The 23274-nt window shown below is 40.0% G+C and overlaps 1 protein-coding gene across 1 annotated transcript; it reads right to left on the reverse strand.

The window, feature by feature from the left end:
• Positions 1 to 18598: 18598 nt before the first annotated feature.
• Positions 18599 to 21671, reverse strand: LOC133798046 (receptor-like protein 33). Its single transcript, XM_062236218.1, has 2 exons — positions 20247 to 21671; positions 18599 to 20165 (listed from the first exon to the last, which is right to left on the reverse strand). Exons 1-2 carry the CDS (start codon positions 21370 to 21372, stop codon positions 18766 to 18768), a joined length of 2526 nt encoding a protein of 841 aa, XP_062092202.1. The 5' UTR covers positions 21373 to 21671; the 3' UTR covers positions 18599 to 18765.
• Between the last annotated feature and the right edge of the window lie 1603 nt (positions 21672 to 23274).

A 23274-nucleotide genomic window follows, 5' to 3' on the forward strand; every position in this document is an offset into this window, starting at 1 on the left:
AATATGCACTCGGTGCAAGAGACGTCATCTGGGAGAATGTCGAGCAAAGGCATGTTTCGCATGTGACATAGTTGGGCATTTCAGGAAGAATTTCCCAAGGCTAAGAGAGGATGAGCAAAAGAGGATGGACAACTTGACTCAAGTTCGAGTGTTTATTCCGAGGCAGTCAGAGTCTGAGACTGAGACTAGTTCCTCAGGGGTGGCAGGTCAGCTTTCTAGTTTTGATCTTTGAGTTATGCTGACTGGTTTTGGTGCCATGCTATTCCTTTGGTTGTTGCATATAGAGGGGCATAAAGATGATATGCAGATCACATGGTTATGTTGTGATGGGAAAGAGATATAGTATTGGTGATTTAAGAGATGAGTTGGATTGTGGTAAAAAGGACTCATCATTTGATATGATAAGGTTCGTTATGATTGATTTTTTAGATGATCCTAGATATGGATGGGTTAAGTAAGTGTGGGGCAATTTTAAATGGCAAGGGAAAGATAGTAACTCTTGGGTTGAGAGTGGGAAGTCTTGTGGCAGTTGACAATGTGCATAGATTTGGTATGTTGATGACATTTGTATTGAGAGCTAGAGTTTTATTGCAGGGGAATGCATAGAACTCTTAGCTAGTGTGGTGAGTACCACTTAGATTGTGCCATTGGGATCAGGACAGACTGGATTAGTCTGTGAGTTCTGGATGTGTTTCCAGGGGATCTTCCAGGGTTTCTTTTATGTGAAGAGATAGAATGGTGATTGGATTAGTGCCAGGAATGGAGTCAGATTAAGGCACTGTATTGAATGGTTTAGTAGGGTTGTAAGAACTCGAGGCTTAGATATAGAGTAAGAGGGAAATCTCAAAAGTGGATTTTCGATCTGGTTAGTACCATTTAGAGACCAGGGAGAAGGTTGATCAGAAGACTATTATAATAGATAAGAGCACTGGGAGTGCTAAGTATGTCTTGAGAATTTTTTTAATGCCAAGTGTTTGTGAATTAGATGAACAGAGCATTCAAAGGATTATTTTAATGGGATTTGTGATCGTCTTGGAAGATGGTATTATGATGTATTCTTTATCAAATTTGCCAAGGTCAAGGATTGCCTCAGTAGGCAAGAGTTTCCTTGGATGGGCAGGATATTATAGGTGCCTTGGGAAATAGTTTTGAGTCTTCTTGCAGATCAGAACCAATTAGTAGGTTGTTATGACACCTCAGTGACAGGAGAAGTGATTGCTTATGCAACATGTTGATTAAAGGATCTGACCAGAATTGGAGTAGAGTTTCTGGTGGGCCAGGTGGCCATTTTTATGTTTAAGATTATCATTTTGAAAAGGATCAAAATGAAAGATGACTAAGTGAACCACAGATAGGAAAGATTGAGTGGAATGTCTTAGCTGGATTAGCTAAGGGTTTTACAGTGTCAGATATAAATTTATTGAGGTATAAGGGTCAGATTTGGAATTTGACGGACACTGGAATTAATTGGGAGATTATGGATGAATCTCATGCTACTCTCTTATTTTCTTCATTCAGGCATCATGAAAATGTAACAGGATGTGAAAGCTTTATGGTGATGGCCTGAGACGGAGAGGGATGTAATGGAATGCGTGGTAAAGTTCTTAACCTGTTAGCAGGTCAAGACAGAGTAGTGGAAGTCAGCAGGGCCATTGCAAATAAGAAAACATCGCGATGGATTTCGCAGTGGGATTGCCCAAGATAGTGGGCCAGTATGAGTTGGCATTGAGTCATTATGGACCAGTAGTCCAAGTGAGTTTATTTTTGTCAGTAAGGATGAATAATGCAGCTGATTAGTAATCAGATATCTATGTGAAAGAGATAGAGCGCCTTCATGAAACTCAAGGTCTATGTTATAAGATGAAGACTCTATTGCGACTTCCAGGTTTTGGAAGGGTTAAGGAAGGCGATGAGTATATAGATGGAATTTCAAGTAGAAGATTGTATCTTCCTTAAAGTATCACCATGGAAAGGGGTGAGGAGAAAGGGCAAGTTGAGCCCTAGAGTAGTATAATCGTTTGAGTCCTGGATAGGACTGGTCAGGTTGACTTTGGTTTGACCTCATCTTTCGCACTGTCAGTTGTGAACAATGTATTATGTATTTCCATGCTTAGGACATGGGTTGAAAGAAATTCATGGGTTGAGTTATGAGAATCTGGAGATTGAGGCTAAGTTATTCTGTAAGGAGTAGCCAGTCTAGATATGAGATAGAAAGAATAAGGTTCTGAGGAACAAAGTTGTACCATGAGTTAAGGTATGTTGCAGAAATAGTGAGGTCAAGGAAATGACCTGGGAAACTTGAATCAGTGGTGCGGAATTCTTATTCTGGGCAAGTAAGATAAATTCCGAGGACGAAATTTCTGTAAAGAGGGGATACTTGTAATGCCCCAAATTTCCTAATAAGGTTTAGGATCTTGATTAGGAGGCCGGGAGGGCCATAATTGATTTATCATGTTGTTAAATGATTATATGCATGTGTTATGTGAATTATATTATTATATGATGATAAATGCATGCATATGGGTCCACATTTAATTATAAGGGCATATTGGTAATTTGGCCCGTTGAGGGCGTGATTGTGTATTTTCATGCATGTGGGTGAATTATAAATAATACCACATTATGTGTGGACTGGTTCGAGCCATTCGTCATGAGACAATCATGGAATGCAAGTCTTCGATCTAGTCATAGCGAGATTAAGTTCGGGTGTAATGCCCCGGATTCCCTTTTATGGTTAATGGCCGGGTTAGTAGGCCGGGAGGGCCATAATTGTTTAATTATGCCATTTAATGTGTTTGTGCATGTTAATGAGAATTATATTATAATATAATGTTAATTGTATGCATGTCGATGATATATGTTGAGACCACATTATGATGTGAGTTTGTTCGAGCTATTCGACATGAGACGATCGTAGAATATTGATTAGCGGTTTTGTGACAACAGGTGTAAGTGCCGGGGCTTAGGTTGAGTCTTGGGGTGTTTTTGATGGTTAGGGCGTTACCGGGAGATATAGGGTAACGGGGTGTGAATTATTGGTGTTTGTGATTATTGAGAATAGCGGGAATCGGAGAGCGTTAATAATGATTAACGAGATAGGAAGGAAGTACCAAAAATGCCCTTGGGAGCCTTTAGAAAGTATTAATTGACCTAGGGGTAAAATGGACATTTCACCCCTAGAATAGATATAACTCTTGATGGCTGAAGAAAGTGATGGAAAAACAGAGTATACTTTAGAGTTCTCCCGTACCTTCTTCTCCTCACTGTTCTTTGTGGTTTTTGAATCAATTTTGAGGATCCAAGCTTAGGAAGCAAGCCTTGGGAGTTTAGGAGTGTGTTCCTCGATTGAAGAGCATCCTAAGCCAAGCTTTGGGTAAGTTTCTAACCATGGTTTTCTTTGGTTTGCCCTGTTTTGGTTTTCTTTTGCATCTGAGATTTCTAGGGTGAATTCATGGTTTTGTTGGGAGTTTTGGCTAGGGTTCCCATGCTTGTGATGTTTGGGGTGTGTTAGAATGGTTTTTGGGTTTATTTGGCATCAAGAATAGGCTTTGGAAGCTTGGAAATCGAGTTAGAATCGAAGAGGTTGAAGAAGGTCGATTCAGGGGTGTTTGGGCCTGGAGGTAGCGCTACAGCACCCACCCTAGGGCGCTATAGCGCTCCTTAGGAGGCTTTTTGGTGCTTGGGAGGTTCTGTGTAGAGCGCTGTGGCGCTAGGGGTTGAGCGCCGTAGCGCTACCCTGTTCCTTCCAAACCCCGTTTTGAGTGTTTTTAAGGGTTTTTGACTTGGGGTTTCAATCCTTAAGGCCCGGGATCGAATCTACTCACCGTGTGGGCATGTTTCGAGGTCCCGAGTGTGGTGCTTAGGTTAAGACCCTATTATTGTGGATTCTCATTAATGGAGGTTATAATTGGTTGTGATTAGGTAACCGCTAAGGAACTAAAAGATCGATCGTTCTCAGGGGTCGTCTTTATCATACTTCTCGCTCGAACTTGAGGTAAGAAAACAGTGTATGGGTACAGTTGCACCCTGTACAGGTATATGGCATGCATGGTTTGATATTGAGGCATGTTGGTTGATATATGTGAACGTGGATTGCATATTAAATGCTAATGAATGTTGATTGCTTGTTTAAGACACTGACTAGTCAGGGACCGACTCTAAAGTCGATGATCACGCATTGAATGGCTCTATGGAATTAATGCGGGACCGACTGTAACGCCCCAACTCCTGGGACCGTTACGGTGTGCCTTGTAAATAGTGCTAAACTCACTAATCGAGACATTTGGCCAAAATCGTGATCTAAGTATGATTAGCGGTTTAGGGATTAAACATTTTGGTTAAGATATAACGTTTCACTAGAACGTTTAACATAAACATTGGGATCCCGAAAATACAATTCAGAGTTTATTACAGAAAATATTTACAACAGGTCATTCTAAGCGGCAAAACAGGGTTCAACCCTAGTTCCACTTTAAACCTCAACCGTGGCGGTCGAGCAGCCGCATATGTACACGTCATCACCTAAGCCCTCCAACTCAAGGATGGTTTAGCTTCCTCTTGCCTTTACCTGCACCACATAGCACCCGTGAGCTGAAGCCCAGCAAGAAAACATAACATTTTTCATAAACATTATCAAATGATTATCATTATAATCACACTGAATATAAAGCTTTCAAACCAATGGGTGCACATCACATGATTCAAGCGGGAGAGTGGCTGTTAAGTAAGCCACCAGCCTCCAAGCTCTGTTTTGTAGCGGGAGAGTGGCTGTTAAGTAAGCCACTAGTCTCCAAGCTCTGTTTTCTAGCAAGAGAGTGGCTGATAGGTAAGCCACTGGCCTTCAAGCTCTGTTTATTCATCGACCCTCAGGGTCGGTCAGGCATTAATGCTCCTTGAGTCATTCAATGCTAGTAATCGATTAGATCTAATCTATGTTGGCTTGCGTGATTCACGCTAAGGCCGTTCTGACAAGTAAGTCAGCGCTTCCTGACCTGTGTCCAGTAACACTGCCGAGCCTGACAAATAAGTCACAGCCTCACAGCTGATACTAACACTTTTGTCGATTCTGTATTCAGTCCATACACAAGTAAGCAATGCTATCAATATGTATCATATGCCAATTATCCAAGAATAGGGCATTCAGCATGCTTACTAAACAGTTTCTAGCACAGTCATGATCATGCATAAACTCAGAGACTCAAGCTTTGACCAATCTCATATTCATCGTTCATGGCATGCCCTATCACATGTTTCACGTGCATTACATGCATCACACTTAATTATCTAGCATGCCTCAACAACAGTCATATGCAAATGGGCAAGATTTGCCAAGCATTCATTATGCTAACAATGTTTACATTTAAACGCCCAACATGCATCAATCATAGCCATGCATGTCATACTCAATAGCCAATCAACATGCATCATAATATCCATGCATGCCATGCTCAATAATCAACCAACATGCATCCATAATATCCATGCATGTCACATATACACAGGGTGCAGTTTTCTTACCTCAGATTCGAGCTAGTACCGATATAAGAACGATCCTTGAGAACGATCAACATTTAAGTCCTTAGCGGTCACCTAATCATAACCATATATGGAACACTATTAATAACATGATAATCAAAGGTTCCACACCAATATCTAGCCCCCAAGAGATCAATCCAAACTAATCCAAGTAGTAGGGACACTCCCGAGGCCCATAACTAAGTTCCCGAGGTCAAAACGAGCAAACGGGGCGAAAACAAGGCAAGGGATGCGGCCCTAGCACCTTGGGCCGCGGCCCCCAGGGTTCTCTGAGGCAAGGGCCGCGGCACCCTCCATCTAGGGCCGCGGCGCCCAGCAAGGCTCACTTCCTGACACCTGCTTCTTCGAACTAGGGCCGCGGCGCACAAGAACAGGGCCGCGGCCCCCAACCCTGGGCCATTCCCAAACGCGTTTTAAACACTCCAAATCCTCCAAAAACATACCCAAACATTCCCCAATCATTAAATCAAAGTTCCCAAGCTTCCCAATACTCCAAAACCTTCAAAACCCAAAGCTCAAACCGACCAAAAACTCAACAATTAACAAAGTCCAATTCTAAGCTTCAAAACTTTAAAAACTTCAAACTTAGATTACCTTCGATTGGGTTGTTTCTCGTCAAATCCTTCGGCTAAGAAGCTTCTAATCTTTCCTAGGATCGCTATGCCTCGACCCTCGCTTGATTCCGACTCCTAGAACTCAAGATTTCCTCAAAAAGGCTCAAACGGTAAAACGGACTGTTTTGAGAGAGAACGAGAAGTTTCTAACGTATGTTCTTATCTGTCAAGCTACTTCAAGCTTAAGTAACCTTAAATAAAACCTAGTGCTCGGGGTCCCGAAAACACCCCCGGGGACACTATAGTCAAAACTTCCAGAATTTCACCCTGATCTCAAATATTCCCAATCTATCACCAAATAACATTTCTATTACCCCAAAATTGACCCCGTTATGACAAAACCGCTAATCCATTATATATGACCGTCTCATGTCGAATAGCTCGAATATATCTCCATAATAATGAAATCTCATTCACATATTACAATATGCACCCAATTTACAAATATGCCCTCAGCAGGCCAAATTACCAAAATGCCCTTATCATTTTAAATACTCCCATACGCATGCATTTATCATCATATAATAATATAATTCACATTAACATGCATATATTCATTTTATAACATATTAAATCAATTATGGCCCTCCCGACCTCCTAATCAATGTCCTAAACCTTATTAGGAAATTTGGGGCATTACAACTATCCCCTCCTTATAGAAATTTCGTCCTCGAAATTTATCTGAACAGCCCGGAATAAGAATTCCGCACAACCAATTCCAGTTTCCCAGGTCATTCTCTCGACCTCACTGTTTCTGCAACATACCTTAAATCAAGGTATACTTTGTTCCTCAGAACCTCATAACTCAACTCATGAGTTCTTTCAACCCATGTCCACTGCATGGAAATGCACAAAACAATGTACAACTATCGGAACCCAAACTATGGTCCAACAAAAGATAATCTGACCAGTCCTATCCAAGACTTAAACTGTCATACCAATCTAGGCTCAACTTGCCTTTACTCATCACCCCTTACCATGGTGATTCTTTAGGAAGACATAACTTCCTACCTGGAACTCCATGTTCCTGCTTTTCAGTTTAGTATCACTTTCCATTTATTCTGAGAAATGAGCATCCCTGCTCCAACCTCTAGTAACCTCTATGGTCCCCTGAACCATCTCATGATCCAGATGTAACATCTCACCCATCACATTCCAATGTACAGGTGATGAACATGTTCTACCATACCTTATCTCATAAGGTACCCTTTCAACACTGGACAGTTCTCCCTCTGATTATAATCAGCCCGAGAATAACGATCTGTACAAAATTCTATTTATATACTCATTGCCTTCTCTCACCCTTCCATAACCTGGAAGTAACATTAGAGTCTTCATCTGATAAGATAGACCTTGAGTTCACGAAGGCTCTCTATTCTTCTCACAAAGAGACTCAAATATAGATCAGCTATACTTTTCACCTGTCCTTACTGATACACTAGACTCACTTGGACTACCAGTCCACAATAACTTAATGCCAAATCATTTCAATCCATCAACCTGGGAATCCCACCGCGAAACCCATCGCGATGCTCACACATTTTTCTCCACCATGAAATACCCAAAGGCTGTAATGGCCTTGCTGTTTCCTGATACACTGTCTCGACCTGCTAACAGGTTAAGAACTTTATACATGCCTCGATATATGCCCATTCATCTCAGGCCATCACTATAAAATTCCCATATCATGTTACCCTTTCACGATGCCTGAATGAAACGAATAAAAGAATAGCATGAGATTCATCCAGAATCTCCCAGTTAATCTCACTGTCCATCGGATCCCAAGTCCGATCTCTATACCACCATAAATCCACGTCTGTCGTTACACAACCCTTAGCCAATCCAGCTAAAGCTTTCCATTCAATCTTGCCCATCTGTGGCTCACTCAACTATCTTTCCTTTCTATCCTTCTTGAGATAATAATCTCACACAATAAACTGGCCACTCGGCCCGCCAGAAACTCTATCCAGTCCTGGTCTGATTCTTTAATCAACATGTTACATAGGCAATCACCTTTTCTCTGCCACTAGGATGTCATAACAACCCACTAACTGGTCCTGGTCTATAAAGACCCAGCACTTTCTCCCCAAGGCACCTAAAATATCTTTCCAATTCATGGACACTCCTGTCCCCAAGGCACTTTTCACTCTTGGCAATTCTCCACAGAGAAAACACCACTATACCATCGTCCAAGACGATCTCAAATTCCATTCAAATCCACCCTTGAATGCACTATTCATCTGATTCACAAACACTTAGTATCAACCCAATTCCCAAAATATACTCAGCACTCACAGTGCTCTAATCTGATACAAGCACAATCCTTTACATAATTTTCTCACTCTGATCTCTAACTGGTCTTAACCAGATCCAAGATCCACCCTAAAGGATTCAATCTTACTCAGCAACTAACTCTTTAATTCTTACAACCCCACTGAGCCACTCAAAACTGTGTTTACATCTCATTCCATCTCTGGCACTGAATTAAACACCATTCTAGTCCCTTTTCATAAAAAGGAGCCCTGGCAGACCATTTGAGAACACATTCAAAACTCACAGACTAGTCCAGTCTGTCTTGATCTCACTAACACAATCTAGGTGGTATCCACCACACTGGCTAAGAGCTTCATGCACCTCCCTGCATAAACTTCAGCCCTCACATCCGATATCATAAATATATTGAATCCATGCACAGTGCCAATTGTCACAAGACTTTCTGCTCACAAGCTCAAGAATTACTATACTTTCCTTGCTATTCAAAACTGTTCTAAAATTATTTAACCGATCCACACCTTAGATCAACCATAGCCAGTCATAACTAACTCATTAAACCAACGATGAGTCCTTGCCATAACTCAACTTATCCCTTAAGTCACCAATACCGTGCTACTTTTCCCATCGCAACATAACCATGTGATCCACATATATCATCCATATACCTTTCTCCAAATACACATCAACAAAAGAACAACATGGCACCAAAGCCAAACAGCATAACTTAGAAATCAGAACCAGAAAGCTAACCTGCCATCCCTGAGGAACCAGTCTCAGACTCTGACTGTCCTGGAATAAACACTCGAGTTGGAATCGAGCTTCCTATCCCCTTTCGCTCAAGTTCTCTTAGCCTTGGGCAATCCTTCTTGAAATGCCCAACCATGTCACAAGCAAAACATGACCTTGCTCGGCATTCCCCCAAATGCCGCCTCTTGCACCGCGTGCATACTGGACGAGTCTGCCAGCTTTTCTTCTTACTTGCTCCAATAAGTGGAGGTACCACTATCTGAGCTCCATGCCTCATGGCACTTTTTTCCTCATCTTTGATGCTCTCAACAGCAAGAGCCTTCTCTACCACCTGAGCATAGGTAAAGACTTCATGCACTGGGGCAACTCTAATGCCCTGAGCTATTCCAGGATTCAACCCCTGAATAAACCTTTTCTTCCGAACCATATCTGTGGGTACCATGTCTAAGGCAAACTTGGCCAACTCATCAAATTCAATAACATACTCAGTCACTGACGCACTACCCTAAACAAGATTCAGAAACTCATTCATCTTGGCAGTCTTAGCTACATCACAATAATACTTCTCATTAAACAGCTGCCTAAACTATTTCCAATCCATCACAGCTGCATCTCGTGTCTGGGATACTACCTCCCACCATGTCCGGGCATCATCCCGCAATACACATGTAGCACAGATCACCCTATCATGACCTACCAGCCCCATACTATCAAGAATGGAGCTGATCATGCCCATCCATTACTCAGCTCTGAATGGATCTAGGCCTCCCTCAAAGATTGGAGGATAAAACTTCAGGAATCTTCCACAGAGAAATTCCCATCTATTCTCAACCCTAGGCTGAGCTAAAACTGATGCCACCCCTGGCATAGCAAAGGAAGAGGTACTCCCCAGCAGACTCCGCTGATGCTTCAGATACCTGATCTCTTCCTCCTGCCTCTGCAATCTTAATTGCAAATCCGTAAGCGTCTGCTGAACATTCAGAGTTGCAGAGGAAGAACCAATACCCTGGCTGTAACTCCCAGCCCCTGTATAACTATCACCAGGCCTCATAACCTGCCTTGAATATAAACCTGCCGATTCAATCTGCAGTCAATAACTTGACCCATTAGTCACAATAACCATATCAAGGGCTTTCCCCACGGGATAAATCTTACCACACCACAATCATAGTCTACTTGCAGTGCTGCAAACATGCCCATGGCATTCATACTTTACTCATATTCCCTGCTCTTCCAATACTCAAACCATGCCTCTAATCCCAGCATGCAAATAACACAATTATATATTCATGGAGCAGGAAAACATATGATCACAGTCATATAAATATTCACGGAGCATATAATCATATAGTCAAGAGCCAGGCTCTATCAAAATCTCATGCTCCCTAATACAATGTACAGGTAAAGCATTCACATTTTATTCAAACAGCTATACACATAGCTACAGAAATGATTACCATTCCTTGAGTGAAGCTATCTTCAGTGATGAGTGTACATGCCCAGCTTGTCTTCAGGAACCATAAACCTTGGCTCGCTCTGATACCAAGTTGTAACGCCCCAACTCCTGGGACCGTTACGGTGTGCCTTGTAAATAGTGCTAAACTCGCTAATCGAGACATTTAGCCAAAATCGTGATCTAAGTATGATTAGCGGTTTAGGGATTAAATATTTTGGTTAAGATATAACGTTTCACTAGAACGTTTAGCATATACATTGGGATCCCGAAAATACAATTCAGAGTTTATTACAGAAAATATTTACAACAGGCCGTTCTAAGCGGCAAAACAGGGTTCAACCCTAGTTCCACTTTAAACCTCGACCGTGGCGGTCGAGCAGCCGCATATGTACACGTCATCACCTAAGCCCTCCAACTCAAGGATGGTTTAGCTTCCTCTTGCCTTTACCTGCACCACATAGCACCCGTGAGCCGAAGCCCAGCAAGAAAACATAACATTTTTCATAAACATTATCAAATGATTATCATTATAATCACACTGAATATAAAGCTTTCAAACCAATGGGTGCACATCACATGATTCAAGCAGGAGAGTGGCTGTTAAGTAAGCCACCAGCCTCCAAGCTCTGTTTTGTAGCGGGAGAGTGGCTGTTAAGTAAGCCACTAGCCTCCAAGCTCTGTTTTCTAGCAAGAGAGTGGCTGATAGGTAAGCCACTGGCCTTCAAGCTCTGTTTATTCATCGACCCTCAGGGTCGGTCAGGCATTAATGCTCCTTGAGTCATTCAATGCTAGTAATCGATTAGATCTAATCTATGTTGGCTTGCGTGATTCACGCTAAGGCCGTTCTGACAAGTAAGTCAGCGCTTCCTGACCTGTGTCCAGTAACACTGCCGAGCCTGACAAATAAGTCACAGCCTCACAGCTGATACTAACACTTTTGTCGATTCTGTATTCAGTCCATACACAAGTAAGCAATGCTATCAATATGTATCATATGCCAATTATCCAAGAATAGGGCATTCAGCATGCTTACTAAACAGTTTCTAGCACAGTCATGATCATGCATAAACTCAGAGACTCAAGCTTTGACCAATCTCATATTCATCGTTCATGGCATGCCCTATCACATGTTTCACGTGCATTACATGCATCACACTTAATTATCTAGCATGCCTCAACAACAGTCATATGCAAATGGGCAAGATTTGCCAAGCATTCATTATGCTAACAATGTTTACATTTAAACGCCCAACATGCATCAATCATAGCCATGCATGTCATACTCAATAGCCAATCAACATGCATCATAATATCCATGCATGCCATGCTCAATAATCAACCAACATGCATCCATAATATCCATGCATGTCACATATACACAGGGTGCAGTTTTCTTACCTCAGATTCGAGCTAGTACCGATATAAGAACGATCCTTGAGAACGATCAACATTTAAGTCCTTAGCGGTCACCTAATCATAACCATATATGGAACACTATTAATAACATGATAATCAAAGGTTCCACACCAATATCTAGCCCCCAAGAGATCAATCCAAACTAATCCAAGTAGTAGGGACACTCCCGAGGCCCATAACTAAGTTCCCGGGGTCAAAACGAGCAAACGGGGCGAAAACAAGGCAAGGGATGCGGCCCTAGCACCTTGGGCCGCGGCCCCCAGGGTTCTCTGAGGCAAGGGCCGCGGCACCCTCCATCTAGGGCCGCGGCGCCCAGCAAGGCTCACTTCCTGACACCTGCTTCTTCGAACTAGGGCCGCGGCGCACAAGAACAGGGCCGCGGCCCCCAACCCTGGGCCATTCCCAAACGCGTTTTAAACACTCCAAATCCTCCAAAAACATACCCAAACATTCCCCAATCATTAAATCAAAGTTCCCAAGCTTCCCAATACTCCAAAACCTTCAAAACCCAAAGCTCAAACCGACCAAAAACTCAACAATTAACAAAGTCCAATTCTAAGCTTCAAAACTTTAAAAACTTCAAACTTCAAACTTAGATTACCTTCGATTGGGTTGTTTCTCGTCAAATCCTTCGGCTAAGAAGCTTCTAATCTTTCCTAGGATCGCTATGCCTCGACCCTCGCTTGATTCCGACTCCTAGAACTCAAGATTTCCTCAAAAAGGCTCAAACGGTAAAACGGACTGTTTTGAGAGAGAACGAGAAGTTTCTAACGTATGTTCTTATCTGTCAAGCTACTTCAAGCTTAAGTAACCTTAAATAAAACCTAGTGCTCGGGGTCCCGAAAACACCTCCGGGGACACTATAGTCAAAACTTCCAGAATTTCACCCTGATCTCAAATATTCCCAATCTATCACCAAATAACATTTCTATTACCCCAAAATTGATCCTGTTATGACAAAACCGCTAATCCATTATATATGACCGTCTCATGTCGAATAGCTCGAATATATCTCCATAATAATGAAATCTCATTCACATATTACAATATGCACCCAATTTACAAATATGCCCTCAGCAGGCCAAATTACCAAAATGCCCTTATCATTTTAAATACTCCCATACGCGTGCATTTATCATCATATAATAATATAATTCACATTAACATGCATATATTCATTTTATAACATATTAAATCAATTATGGCCCTCCCGGCCTCCTAATCAAGGTCCTAAACCTTATTAGGAAATTTGGGGCATTACACCGACCCTAAGGTCGAAGAACTTATAAGCGCTTGCCTGGTCTACGACCAAATGTCTATAGCCAAGGTATACGACCCCGGTGACCGTTAGTCACGTGGCTAAGGGACGTTGTCCATAGCTTCGACTCTAGAGTCGTGAGGAAGGTTATGATGGTGACTAATCACCATGCACCTGTCCTGATCGAACATATGAAAGAATCACTTAACCGTTAAGCCCTGGTGACCCTATCGTCCCACGGCTAGAGGGAGTGATGCTCATTATTGTGACTTTCGGCTATTGTCACCTACTAGTTGGACTGGTAGTCCTGGGTGGTTATTACGATTGTCGTTGATATTATATCATGTCTTATTGTGTTTTCTTGTTGGGTCTTGGCTCATGGGTGCTATGTGGTGCAGGTAAAGGGAAGGAAAAGCTTGGCCAGCCCTGAGTGGAGAGCTTGGGCGATGTTTTGTACATATAGGGCCGCTTGACCGCCACGGTCAAGGAGTTCTCAGAGGGACTAGGGGTTTACCCTATTTTTGCCGCTTAGGACGGCGGGGATTGTAAATTTGAAACTGTAGCGACTCTTTTATATTATGAACTATCTGTAAACACTTTGAAAGGCTCATGAGCATTTTATTTACTTAATGAAAAGTACCATTTCCTTTTTACTGGTTTTTTTTCACCTTAACCTGATAATAACACTTAGATCACGTTTTTTAACCAAAGGACTCGGGTAGCGGGTCAAATTTCCGGTTCACCGTTCACCGTAACTGTTCTGGGGTAACCAGGGTGTTACATCGGGGCTCGGAGTGAGTCTTGGGGTAATTTGGTGATTAGAACGTTGCCGGGAATTAAAGGGTAACAGGATATGAATTATTGGTATTTAAGAATATTGAGAATATCGGGAATTGGAGGGTGTTAATTATAATTAACGAGATAGGTGGGAAATGATGATTTTACCCCTAGGAGTCTTTAGAAGCCTTTATTTGACCTAGGGGGCAAACTGGTCTTTTCACCCCTAAGATATATATCAACTCATGGACTGTAGAATGTTAGAGAAAAACAGAGTATTATCATCCTCATCTCTTTCTCTCCCATACATGTTCTTCCCTCCTTCTTCCTTTTAATTTTTGAGAGCCAATTTGAGGATCCAAGCTAGGAGAGCAAGGCTTGAGGGCTTAGGACCTTGGTTCAACCATTGAAGAGGACTCAAATCCAACTTGAGGTAAGAAATTCAGCCATGAAGTCTTGTTATACCCTGTTTTTCTAATAAGTTTTCAGTTGAGGATTTTGATGTGTTAGTTGGGAATTAATGGAAGTTTTTGTGTAAGATTGCTTGGGTTTTGACGAGGGTGTGATGTAGATGAAGTTTAGGGGTTGAATTTTATGTTTGGGTGAAGTTTGGGATTGGTTTGGAAGCTTGGTTTTCAAGGGAAATCACAGGGGAGAAGACCAGAAAAGTTTTTGGTCTGCTGATGGCGCCCCAGCGCTAGGCAAGGCAGGTTTTGGGCTTCTCTGACTTTGGGGCAACGCCCCAACGCCACTAGGCAGCGCCCTAGCGCTAGTGCAATTTCCAGCAAACATATTTTTGGGGTTTTGGATGATTTTGAGGGCTCGGGGGATGGTTGCACTACCCCGTTTGGGTGATTGAGAGTCCCGACAGTGGGGGATGGATCCCGGGAGTAAGGTTTTAGATTGTAAACCTTTTTATGATTTATTTTATTGATGGGATACCATATTTTGTTATGACTAGGTGACCGCTAAAGTATCAAAGGATTGATCGTTCTCAAGGGTTCTTCTTTTACTAATTCTTGCTCGAACCCGATAAGAAAACTGCACCCCATATGTGACATGCATGGTTATTCTTGATGCATGTTGGATGCTTAAATGTGAACATTGATATCATATTGAATGCTTAACAATCTTGCTCATTTGCATATGGTTATTATTGAGGCATGCTGGATGATTAAGTGTGATACATGTGATGCACGAGAAACATGTGATTAGGGCATGCCATGAATATTGACTATGAGACTGTTAAGAGCTTGAGTCTCTGTGTTTGTGCATGATCATAATTGTGCTAGCAACTATTAAGTAAGCATGCTGAATGCCCTACGTTTGGATATTTGACATATGATATATACTGGTAGCATTGCTTACTTGTGCATGGTACTGACTAATTAGTCAGATTTAGCAAAGGTGTCAGTATCAATTGTGACGCTGGGACTTATTAGTCAAGTTCGGCAGTGGTACTGGGCACTGGTCACACAATGCTGACTTATAAGTCAAGACGACATTAGCGTGTTCAACGCAAGCCAATAAAGATTAGATCTAATCGACATCTGCATTAAATGACTCAGAAGAGCGTTAATGCCGGACTGACCTCAAGTTCGATGAAAACTAAAAGCGCTTGTGTGACTTACCCATCAATCACTCACCTGTTTAAGCTAGCGACTGCCCATTAGTTACTCGTCTGTTTAAGCTAGTGACTACCCATCAGTCACTCATCTTATTAGAGTTATTGCAGGAAAGCCTAGGTAACGGTTTCGTTACACGGCTATGGGCACCGAACCCCATAGTGACTTGCTTGTCAGTCACTCAGTATGGTTAACAGAACCTCAAAGTGATATTCATTCATCTGTTCAGGGCTATAAGCTCTGTATGATCATTTTGATCATCATTTGCATGGCTTTGGGTGCTGAGCCCCATAGTGACTTGCTTGTCAGTCACTCAGCATGGTTTACCAGAACCTCTAGTGATAAATCACTCATCTAATTAGGATTGACTTGATAATCATCCAATCAGGAGGGCAGGATTTCTTATCCGCGATTCCCCGACATTGTTTGAATTTATTTGCATGCTTGAATAAAGCTATGTTTGCTAGGCATGCCAGATATGATTTGATATCATGATATGATTGTTCATGAGCATATTGAGTTTTCTTGCTGGGCTTCGACTCACGGGTGCTATGTGGTGCAGGTAAAGGCAAAAGAAAGTTGGACCATTCTTGAGTTGGAGAGCTTAGGTGATGATGTGTACATATGCAGCTACTCGACCGCCACGGTCGAAGGTTGAAGGAGAAGAACTAGGGTTAAACCCTGTTTTGCTGCTTAGATCGGCTGGTTGTAAATACTTTGATGTAATAAACCTTTAAATTATATTTTTGGGATCCCAATGTATATAGTAAACGTTCTAATGAAACGTTATATCTTAACCAATTTTTTTTAATCCCTAAACCACTAATCATACTTAGTTACACATTTATGGCCAAATGGCTCAATTAATGAGTTTAGCACTGTTTGCAATGTGCACCGTAACGGTCCCTGGAATTTAGGGCGTTACAAATTGCCAAAGACTTTCAAACAATATGATGCTATTTGGGTTATAATGGACCGATATACCAAATCAACACATTTTCTTCCGGTACGCATGACTTTTACTATGGATCAATGGGCTCAATTATATGTTCAAGAGATTGTTCGTTTGCATGGGGTGGCAATATCTATTATTTCGGATCGGGATGCTCGATTAACGTCATTGTTTTGGGAAAGTTTGCAGAGAGCCTTGGGCACAAGATTGAAGTTTACTATGGCGTATCACCCTTAATCTGGTGAAAATTTTGAAAGAACCATTCAAACTCTTAAGGATATGCTTTAGGCTTGTGTTTTAGATTTTCAAGGATCATAGGATAAGTATTTGCCTCTGATCGAATTTTCCTATAACAATAGTTTTCAAGCAACGATTGGTGTAGCCCCATATGAAATGTTGTATGGTAGAAAATGCCGGTCGCCTATCCATTGGGATGAAATGGGCGAAAAAAAGTATCTTTGTCCTGAACTGGTCAGAAAGACGACATAAGCAATAGAGAAAATAAGAAAAAGAATGTTATCTTCTCAAATTAGACAAAAGAGTTATGCAGATAAAAAGCGAAGGGGTGTGGAATTTTCCATTGGATACAAGGTATTTTTGAAAATAGCTCCAATGAAAGGAACGATATGGTTTGGAAAGAAGGAGAAGTTAAGTACGCGATTTATTGGACCATTTGAAGTACTAGAGAGGGTGGGAGAAGTAGCCTATAATCTTGCATTACCACCTGTATTGTCAAATGTCCATTATGATTTCCATATTTTGTTGTTAAGAAAGTATATTCTAGATTCTTCCCATGTGCTAAATTATGAGCCGCTAGAGGTTGAACAAGACCTTACATATGAAGAAAAGCCAATTTAGATTCTATATAGAAAAGAGAAAGAGTAGTGAAATAAGAAGATTTCTTTGTTAAAGGTATTGTGAAGAAGTTCAAATATTGAAGAAATGACATGGGAAAGAAAAGAAGAAATAAGATCAAAATATCCGAAATTATTTGGGTAAGCAAATTTTGAGGATGAATTTTTTATAAGGTGTGGAGGAATATAACACCCACATTATTTTGATAACATATAGCAAATAATGACATGATTGCATTTCATTATATATTGTACAATTGTTTTTGTAATTTGAGCATATGCATATGTATATATTTTTATATAAGTGTTTCCATGCATTAGTATGAAAGTTGTGTATATGTTTGCTATGTGTATGTTCTATATCTTTAGCCCAGTAACAATTAATGTTATCCAAAAAATTGACACGTCTGACCTGGCATTATGTTTGGACACGTGGAATAGATTGGGCAGACCTCTCGATAGGTTGATCAATAAATACCCGCAGGATACACAACAAGTCACTGTTCGGGACGCTTGGCAGAGAGCGGCTGGTCAGTGCGACATACTGGTAAACCTGGTTGGCAGGAAGTAGTTACACTCTCCGCTAGCACTCCACAAGAATCGCCCAACCACCCGCAAAGAGTGCCTGACAGCCCTGAAGACTCGGTCAAACCTCTTAACAAATAGGATTGTAACTACCTGCGAGAAGAAAGGGATATTTCCCTATCAATTATGCTCAGGCAAAACTCTTGGACAAGGTTCAATATAGTGTGAACCCTTACACAAAACATATAATTTACTTTTTATAATTTTTTAAAAATAAAAATTCCAAATAGCTAATCATACAAAATAATCTTGCACAAAACATAGATTTATTTATATATAATTTAGACTTTTATTTTAATAAAAAAAAAACCACGCAAAATGTATAATAATAATAAAGCACATGTACAAAAAATTGTTTAAATTTTATTTTCAGTACTTTAATTATTCAAAATTTCTCAAAAATCTACAAAAAAATTTAATATACATTGAACATCATCATGAAAAAAAAGTTAGGGTCAAGACTCTCTCGTATATCCATATAAAAAATATGTTGTAAAGTGAAAAAAACTTCCAATAACATAATATCTCAAAATATTATTTAAAAATATATATTTTTTACATTTTGACTATAAAATAACTTAACAGATTTTTTTTTTTTTTTTTTTTTGCCGAGCACCAATAATATACATGTACAGTGAAACCCATAAAATATTACACAAGTGTGAAATTTCATCAATAAAATCTTGCAAACAAGCTTGGTCGCCTTGAAGAAACAACAAGCTCGATGAGTACCCCAATTACAAGTCCACATCCATATCCCGTCGCCACTTGTTTCCATCCAAAACTTATATTCGTCTCTGATTTTGGTTTCGGTATTGGGTGACAATTGGGAGTTGTGTTACTACATCCACATTTCTTTGACAGAGGGGAATCACACAAATCCAAGTTCCCCGCAAAAGAAGAATTTTGAAATGTGTTAAATTGGCCTCCCTGTGGAATTCGACCACTAAGTTGGTTATCCGAAAGGTCAAGATAAGAAAGAAATGTGAGCTTGGTCAATTCCTGAGGAATTTCTCCAACGAGATTGTTCCGTGAGAGATCTAATGATTCAAGCTCTGATAATTTCCCTAGTGATGATGGGATGAGGCCTTGGAAACTGTTGTGAGATAAGTTCAACACCATAAGTGATTTAAGATCTCCTACGCTACTTGGAATCCAACCACGAAAGTGGTTATGAGAAATATCAATGGCGGACAATGTGGTCAAGATCTTCGTATAAGACCTATCCGCGCCCTTGATGGCCAAAGTCATTGAGTCTTGATAGTAGTTGTCCACATCTCCCATGTACCTCAATTTTGACTTATTCACACCGGGAATTTCACTATTGAGGCTACTCCAATTCCCAAAATACTCTGATGGTATTTCTCCTTCAAAATTGTTGAAGGAGATGTCCATAATGCGCAGCTCGTGAAAGCTCAACAATATACCAGATGGACTGATTGAACCATGAAATTTATTATTTCGCAGAACAAGAACTTTTAACTTTGGCAAACTATGTGACCAATAAGGGAAATCGTCACTTAAATTGTTGTACCCAAAATTTAAAACTTCTAGTTCTCTGCATTCGATCAAAGACTGCGGAACATTCCCTTGAAGCTGGTTGTGACTGAGGTCCAAAGTCTTCAAACGACCCTTTTCTTTACACGTATGAGGCATGCCTCCATGGAAGTTGTTCTTTTGCAATTTCAGCATCAAAAGAGAGCTAATGAAACCCAAACATGGTGGAATCTTGCCATTCATTTGGTTATTGGACAAGTCAAGAACTTTCAGGTTGCTTAAATTGCAGAACTTTGGGTGAAGCTCTCCGCTCAATGAGTTATTTGACATGAAGAAGTGCTCTGTCGAAAGTGGTGGAACTGGTGGTGACCCTTGAAACTTGTTGCCACGCAAGTCAAGGAAACTTAAACTTTTCCATGGAAGAACTGTCGGTGGTTGTTCCTCCCAACCGTCGATGAAATTGCTTGAAAGGTCTAACACGTTTAAGCTCTCTACTGCTGTGGTGAAAAACCATTTCGGAATCTTGCCTTGGATTTTGTTACGGGAAAGATCCAATTGCCATAGCTCGTTTTGAGCTTTCAAGAACATTGGAAACTCAGTAATATTGCACGAAGACAAAACCAATATACTGAACTTGGGAAGACTAGAATGCTCACCTGTATTTGTTACAGAGAGATTATTGTGTGAAAGATCAAGTGTAGAGAGGCTACTCAGCTTTGAGAACAAACCTAACTCAACCCTGCCAGTTAAGTTATTTGCGAAGAGGTGAATTTCTTTCAGGTTGGTCAGTTGGGATATAGACTTTGGAAGCTGCCCACTTAGAATGTTTCGGCGTAGATACAGATACTCCAATTGGGATGAAGTAACATTTTGGATGCTCAATGATCCATTCAACTGATTGTAGTCCAAATTTAGAGTTGACAAAGAAGGCATTCTGAACAAAGATGAAGGAATTCTTTCAGTGAAAAAGTTATGAGACAGGTCAAGAGTTTGAAGGGACCTTGAATTGGCTATATCTAATGGAATCGAACCAGTCAACTGATTATAAGAGAGAGTCAAGAGTTGAAGTTGTGTCGAATTTGCCAGAGGCATGTCTAATTCTCCATCGAATTTGTTGTAAGAAAGCTGTAACTCAATGAGTTGACTGAGGTTTCCAAGTATAGATGGAATTGGACCGCTGAATTGATTGTGATCCAGATAAAGATATTCCATTTTTGTGAGGCTTCCAAGTGAAAATGGAAGCGGACCACTGATGTTGTTGTAGGAGAGGTCAAGAGCAGTGAGATGGGAAAGGTTTCCAAGTGAAGCTGGAATTGTACCTGAAAAGTTACCATTGTTAAGAGTCAAAGCATTCAAGGACTTAAAGTGGTTGAAACCTGATGAAATCTCAGAGAGACTGAAGTTATTTGAGGAAAGATCGAGTTCTTGAAGTTGAACCAAGCTGAAGAGGCTGCTGTTAGAAAGCAATGGCCCTTGAAGAGAGCTGCTACTGAGGTCTAGGCGTATCACATGACCTGTATTGTCACATATAATCCCATCCCACAAACAACAATCTTTATTAGCCTTCCAATTCTCCATTTTTGGATCTTCAAAGTCATCTACTTTATGTTTGAGAGGAAACTCTTGTTTGAGTTGCAGCAAAATAGAGCTTTGGTCATGGCGGCATCTTGATGAAGTTTTAGAGGCATTTAAAGAATATGGTGCCATAAAGAAGTAGCAGCATATGAGATGGACTATAAGGTAATCAATAATCTGGTGATAATTATTGGTACTGAACTTCATCTTTTTAGAAGTGAAATTAAGTGAGATGGAATCAGAGAAAGCTAGTGTGATTTTGGAATTGTATGGCAATGGGAGTTTTATACGTAAATGGTATTGATGAGCTGTGCTCTGTAGTATTGTTTTTGTTAAATTAAGCTCTTGGAAGACCTGTTTTGTCAAGGAGACATGTGAATGGTTGAATACTTTTCATCATTATTAATGAGATGAAAGCGAGTCATTTGAAAGAAACAAAAAGATCAATGGTTCACTGTGTTAAGGGTGTTGTCCCATGTTTATCTTGAAGTTGAAGGATTCTCCCCTAAAGGCTTGAACATAATTATAAAATTTGACAATCTTATTAGACAATTAGATGGATAAGACATAAGTGTGATAAAAACCTCATAACGTTCGCCCAAATCTGTTAACTTGACTGGGTCAGCTTCCATGTTCCAAGTGTGTTCTAGCTCACTTATTCTTACTTTTGTAAACTCATAGCATTATGTTGTCGGCATATATATGGCAGTATGTGAAATGGGTAGGAAGCAATAAATGTTCCATTAGACTTTACGGGACTGGGAAACTGATCACATTCAGAGTCATTGTGCTTATTAAAGAACCAAAATTAATATATATATATATAGATATAGATATAATATAAGTAAAGGAGACGACTGCAATTCATAACTTTTTTGGCAATACCAGTGCAACTCGTTTGTGTTTTATATATTTCGATAATTTTTTTTTCAATTTTTTTTTTGTAAATGACAGAATACATTGTAATTAATTAAGACACCATGTAAATTTTCAAGAAATTATGAATAATTTACAGTGCTGAAAATAAGGTTCAAATAATTAATTTTTATACACGTATAGAAAAAAGAAGCACGGGTGCAACAAGGTGTTTGGACCATGTTTTCGCTATCATAATTTTTTTTCGCAATTTCTTAAAATTATTTAGAATGTTCTATATAGTTACAATGTACACCGTCAAATAAATTTTTTTGAAATTATATCTATACATATGCTGAAAATAGAAAAATGATACACTGATGTTGTCAACAAAGTGGATGCATTGTAATCGTTCCCTATAAATAAAAAATCATGTTTTGTGAGAGTTTGTCATTATTCTTCTTTCATTCAACATTTTGTTTTTTCTTTCTTTGCTTAAAAAGCCTAGATTTCATATCACACTAAATTTACAAAGAGAATCCTCTTTCTTACCTCTCACTCAACACCTGCACTTTGTTAAGAAAATATAAATTGCCTCAATGGAAATGGTAAGAAAATGTTACAACTTTATGCAAAATATTACAATAGACAGAGATTGATTAAATAAAGTGTTACAACTCTATAACTGAAAATACAAATAAAATTAGAGAAAGAAGAAGAAGAGGATTGAAATAGAAAATACAACTCTTGACAAAAAGATACAAATGAACTTGAGGTAGTAAAAGGAAAGATGTAGATGAGATTACAACTCTTAAGCAAAGATACAAGTAAATATAACAAGAATGATATGAAGAAAAACAATAGAACAAAATAAGAACAAGAACAAAATAATAAGATACTCTCACTCACACAACCAAAGTGAAGAGTGTTGGGGATCACCAACTAGAACAAGGTTTGAAACATTTGTCCAAAAGCTTATTTCCCCTAACTCAAGCACTAAGGGATCTCTCTCAAATTTTGGAAATGCTTCTGGAATTATCAAGCCTCAAGGTGTTTCTAGCCAAGTTCTCTAATTGATAGAAATTGTCCTGTCATACAAGTGAGCTATAGGCTCCTATTTATAAAGTTTAGAGACACCCTTTGAATTTCAAATTCCACCAACCCCATGATTGTTACCAATGTTTAATTGGATTAATATGGAATTAAAAAAGAGATTTTAGAGTTATTTGGGTTTTTTGAGCCGTTCACCAAAGA

This window comes from Humulus lupulus, chromosome 8 (genome assembly GCF_963169125.1).
Source record: "Humulus lupulus chromosome 8, drHumLupu1.1, whole genome shotgun sequence".
In the NCBI taxonomy this organism is placed as follows: domain Eukaryota; kingdom Viridiplantae; phylum Streptophyta; class Magnoliopsida; order Rosales; family Cannabaceae; genus Humulus; species Humulus lupulus.

Bases quoted from the DNA above. Each gene is read 5' to 3' on its own strand.
- LOC133798046 (XM_062236218.1), bottom strand. From the start codon at position 21,372: ATGAAGTTCAGTACCAATAATTATCACCAGATTATTGATTACCTTATA. The intron at 20,166-20,246 runs GTGAGCATTCTA...TGTTCTTGAAAG, and splicing joins TCTCTCTGTAACAAATACAG to CTCAAAACGAGCTATGGCAA.